The 4,752-nt window shown below is 31.9% G+C and overlaps 1 protein-coding gene across 2 annotated transcripts in view; it reads left to right on the top strand.

The window, feature by feature from the left end:
* Positions 1-4,752, top strand: part of LOC106467939 (ADP-ribosylation factor-like protein 1) — a 26,708-nt gene that overhangs the window by 12,122 nt on the left and 9,834 nt on the right. For both annotated transcript variants that reach the window (XM_013928325.2, XM_022396169.1), the window contains exons 4-5: positions 1,279-1,390; positions 2,096-2,274. In XM_013928325.2, coding sequence (XP_013783779.1) covers positions 1,279-1,390; positions 2,096-2,274 — 291 coding nt within the window. The remainder of the gene's footprint in view (positions 1-1,278; positions 1,391-2,095; positions 2,275-4,752) is intronic.

Here is a 4,752-nt window from a genome sequence, read left to right as displayed (position 1 = left end):
TACTCTTTTTATGGGGAGTAATATTGTGTGGATACTCTTTTTTTATGGGGAGTAATATTGTGTGGATACTCTTTTTTTATGGGGAGTAATATTGTGTGGATACTCTTTTTTTATGGGGAGTAATATTGTGTGGATACTCTTTTTATGGGGAGTAATATTGTGTGAATACTCTCTTTTTATAGGGAGTAATATTGTGTGGATACTCTCTTTTTATGGGAAGTAATATTGTGTGGCTACTCTCTTTTTATGGGGAGTAATAGTTGTTCACCAAAGTGTAGAAGCTGGTGAGGTCCTTACTAATCCTGTCCCACGGTCAAGCATCTGTGGAGAAGGGATTCTCTGTGAACAAGCAAATATTACCATAAAACATGAAGGAAGGGTCAGTAATTTCCTTGTAAATAGGGGAGAGGGGGGGGCTTCATACAGGAGGTTGTGATAACAAAAAATAAAAGCTTGCCTCAGCACAGAATGGTAGACAGGGATGTTATTTACACTTATAAAAATAGAGAGAGGGCAGAAGAAACCAAAAAAAGCTGAAAAATGGAAAGCCCTGGATATTGATATTGATAATAATAGAAAATGCTTAATAAAAAGAGTGAGGTATTGCTACGATCAACAAACAGTATAATGGAACAGTGCGAAACTAATGCTGCTACTAACATGGTAAAGTTGTATTGGTTTCTCTGTGTAACTTTAGCACAACATGAAGAAATGCAAAACAAAAGTGGTCAGAAGTTTAAAGATAGACAAACTTATAGTAGAACTGAAGAACAAGGGAAAAACTATTAAAATATTTGTAAGTGATAGATATCTTTATTATGTGTGTAGCTTCTTGTTGTTATGTACATAAATTCTGTCCAAGGGCATGGAATGTCCTTGAATTTCTTGTAATTTCAGTTTTTCCAAGATGAACTTTGTGGACTCACTTATTGGATTTTTTCAACTTTCTAATATAAATTATATGCTCTAAACTTTAGGTCTCAGGGGAGTTTGATTAGATATTCTCTTACCACACTTGACAGTAAATAACCTCTTCTTTATATCAGAGAATTGATCTATTTATTTGAATATCTGTTTATGGTGTTATTTTTCATATCTTTCACTTTAAATCAAATTGTTTTCTTGTTTGTAATATTAAAACAAAAGTAGGATGTTTAGGGACAAAAATTACTTCCAGAAAAATTTAATATACAAAGAATAAATGTAAAATTATCTTTACAAAGCTTAATGATTATTGAAAATATCTGCTTGTAATGATATATCTTTGTTCTTTTCCAGGCCTTACTGGAGGTGTTACTTTTCCAACACAGATGCAATAATTTATGTTGTTGATAGTATTGATCGAGACAGAATAGGTATATCTAAGGAAGAACTCGTGTCAATGTTGAAGGTAAGTGAACATTTAGTATTTGAGAGAGAGAGAAATACAGTGAACAAAACAAATATTTCTATTCTTTATTTAGACAAGAGAAAAAAATTATTAATATTTGTGATATGATTTAGATGTGATACAGCTAATTTTTTTTCTTTGTTCTAACAAAGTTTTTAGGGCTAGTTATTACCAGTCTGTTCACCCTAACTTGTTTGTAGAGTAATTGATAAACGGCTAGGTAAATGTAGTTCCCTGATGAGTCGGCAATAAGGTTAATAAAAAGGATTCAATTCTCCAAAGTGGACGAAGTGCATATGTGAAGCCTAACAATAGACAGTGATCCTCCAACTTTACAATACAGAGCTGGAATGTTTATTACTCTCTCTATTGGTATTGCTTACCATCCCCTCCATGAGAGATTAGTTCAACATCATTAGCTTTCTTTTATATGTCTCATATAAACACATTAGAAATGAAACTAAGAATAAGAAAATTACTCCTGAGTTATCATTGTATAAACTGTAAACTAGTAATCGTAGAAAATGTTCTCTTGCATATTTATAAATTAGTCATAGTTGATAGGGATTTTTTAGCAGTTTTTTTATATGAAACACTTGTTGGTTTGAATAGTTTATTTCAAACTTTAGACAATTTAGTCCAATAAATTAAATATTACAATTTACAAGAAAAATTTAGTTATCTGAAATAATATTGTGTTTATAGGAGGATGAGCTGAAAAAATCAATTCTAGTTGTTCTAGCTAATAAACAGGATATTGATGGAGCTATGAGTGTAGCAGAAGTTCACCAAGCTCTAGGCCTAGATGCTTTAAAGAGCCGAACATTCCAGATATTCAAAACCTCTGCTATAAAAGGAGAAGGTTTAGATGAAGCAATGGAGTGGTAAGTTATCATAGGGGAATACTAAACATATCATGTACATTTTGGTAAGTTATCATAGAGGAAATACTAAACATATCATGTACATTTTGGTAAGTTATCATAGAGGAAATACTAAATGTATCGTGTACATTTTGGTAAGTTATCATAGAGGAAATACTAAACGTATCGTGTACATTTTGGTAAGTTATCATAGAGGAAATACTAAACGTATGGTGTACATTTTGGTAAGTTATCATAGAGGAAATACTAAACGTATGGTGTACATTTTGGTAAGTTATCATAGAGGAAATACTAAACGTATGGTGTACATTTTGGTAAGTTATCATAGAGGAAATACTAAACGTATGGTGTACATTTTGGTAAGTTATCATAGAGGAAATACTAAACGTATGGTGTACATTTTGGTAAGTTATCATAGGGGAAATACTAAACGTATGGTGTACATTTTGGTAAGTTATCATAGAGGAAATACTAGACATATCATGTACATTTATAATTTGAGAGTTTATAAATGCTTTGCCATACTTTTCTTCAAAGTGCCAAAATTAGACTTAAAAAACAGTAAACAGTCATAAAAAATGAAATTACATTGACATTAATCCACTAAATTTAACTGAAGAACTTGTACACCATAATGTTTCAGTTTGAAAGAAATTCAAACATTTAACTCAATATCTGCTTTAAAAAATTTAGTTACATTAAATAGGTAAAGTAATAAGTTCCAAGTTGATCTATTACTGCCTCTCTTCTGCACATTTTGTGCACAAACACTAAAATTCACTAATCTCTGAAAAAGTTGTTTTATTCTAAATCCTGATATTCTTGAGACTTGATGGTTTTTAATTATTTTTTACAATATTTGGGGACAACTCTACTTTCTTCAGAGTAAAAAAAAACAAATATAAACAGAATAAAAAATAACTCGAAACTGTGAAGTGAAAGAAAACTTTTCCCAGTGACAGTATTTCTTGCATCATTGGTTCAAAAGTTTTGAATAACTTGTTCTTAATTATTTATTATCATTTCCTGACTACTGTCTTACTTGCTTTTGATACACCACCACCCTTCATCAGTGTTTTTCAACTACTGGTCCATGGTGTGGTGACAGTCCACCACAACCACTATTCTGATACATGGGATTTTACAAAAACAAATATAACAGGTGGCTGTGCAGGTTAGTCGTTGGAACTCGACCAGTTGCAATATATTTATATTAAATCCAGAAATACAGTCGTGAGTGGAGTACACAAGTCACTAACTCGAGGAAATTTACAGTGAAATTAAAGAATTGACTCTGAGACTGAGGTTTCAAAAACACATCAAGTTTTAAAATAACATGTATATTTCAAGTTACAAGTTTTACACACAATATTCTGATATCTCATTCAACCAATTTCAGTACAGTTCTCACCAACTCATCTACTATACTTAAAAGTTTCTTGATTAAACTATTAGTAAGAAAATATTCTGATGTATTTCAAAATATGAGTTCTCTTTTAACATTATATCCTTTTACATAAGCCTCTTAACTACGTTACTTGATTGAGAGATATAGCAATAATAAATTACATCAAGGTTGAAATGGTGTTCTGGTCTCTGTGTGAACTTTTTACATCTTCTTCACTAACTGTCATAGAGAACTGAGAACTCAATTCTTTGTCAGAGATACTTCTTCAGCACTGGGGCGAATTTTCTTTTAGGTTCAGGTGATCCTGGGAAACTTATTTTTCAGCTCAAAACAAAGTTTTCTTGGTATTCTTGCGAGGATCCAAATAGTAGACATACCTACCCGCAAGTAGTTTCTGACACTTCATTGGACAATTTCTGCAAACTCACTGGACTTTCCAGAAACAAAACTTAATGATTGGTTGCAGTTAGAGTTTGTAAATCAGTGGCCTATTTGCTTGTATTACTCTCCCTTCTCTTGACATCAATCCTACATCAAAGTCCCGACTCCTCCCTTTAGCATAAACTTTTTCTCTGCTGTGGTGCATCAGTCTGTAGATATCAATCTCATGCCCTGTCTTTCATCTAAACATTCTCACAGATGTGTTATTGACATTTAATTCTGGAAGCATCTTTCATTTATACTTCACCTACTTTTTCTCTCTCAGTCAATCATTGTTATATAATTGACCTTTGTTCTGTATTACACGTTTCTTCTCATAGCATATATGCATGTCTTGCCTAGACTTGCACAGAACTTTATATAATATACATATTTTTTTAATTCCTGAAGCATTTGAAATGTAGTAAAAATGCTCAAATATCCACAAATGCTTCACAAACAAACAAACAAAAACTTTCAGAATATTCATATGTAAATCATATTGGTTTTTCATTGTACTTGCATTTTAATGGTCTGCAACAGTGTAGGGTGGCAGTGAGCTAGTTCCTGGTATTAAAATGTTTGAGAAACACTACCCTACATAAATGTACTGTGCCTTATCATAAAGTTGTGGGATAATATCACCTAGG

This window comes from Limulus polyphemus, unplaced genomic scaffold (assembly GCF_000517525.1).
Source record: "Limulus polyphemus unplaced genomic scaffold, Limulus_polyphemus-2.1.2 Scaffold2804, whole genome shotgun sequence".
Taxonomy (NCBI): domain Eukaryota; kingdom Metazoa; phylum Arthropoda; class Merostomata; order Xiphosura; family Limulidae; genus Limulus; species Limulus polyphemus.
This window is presented reverse-complemented; position numbering and strand designations above follow the sequence as displayed.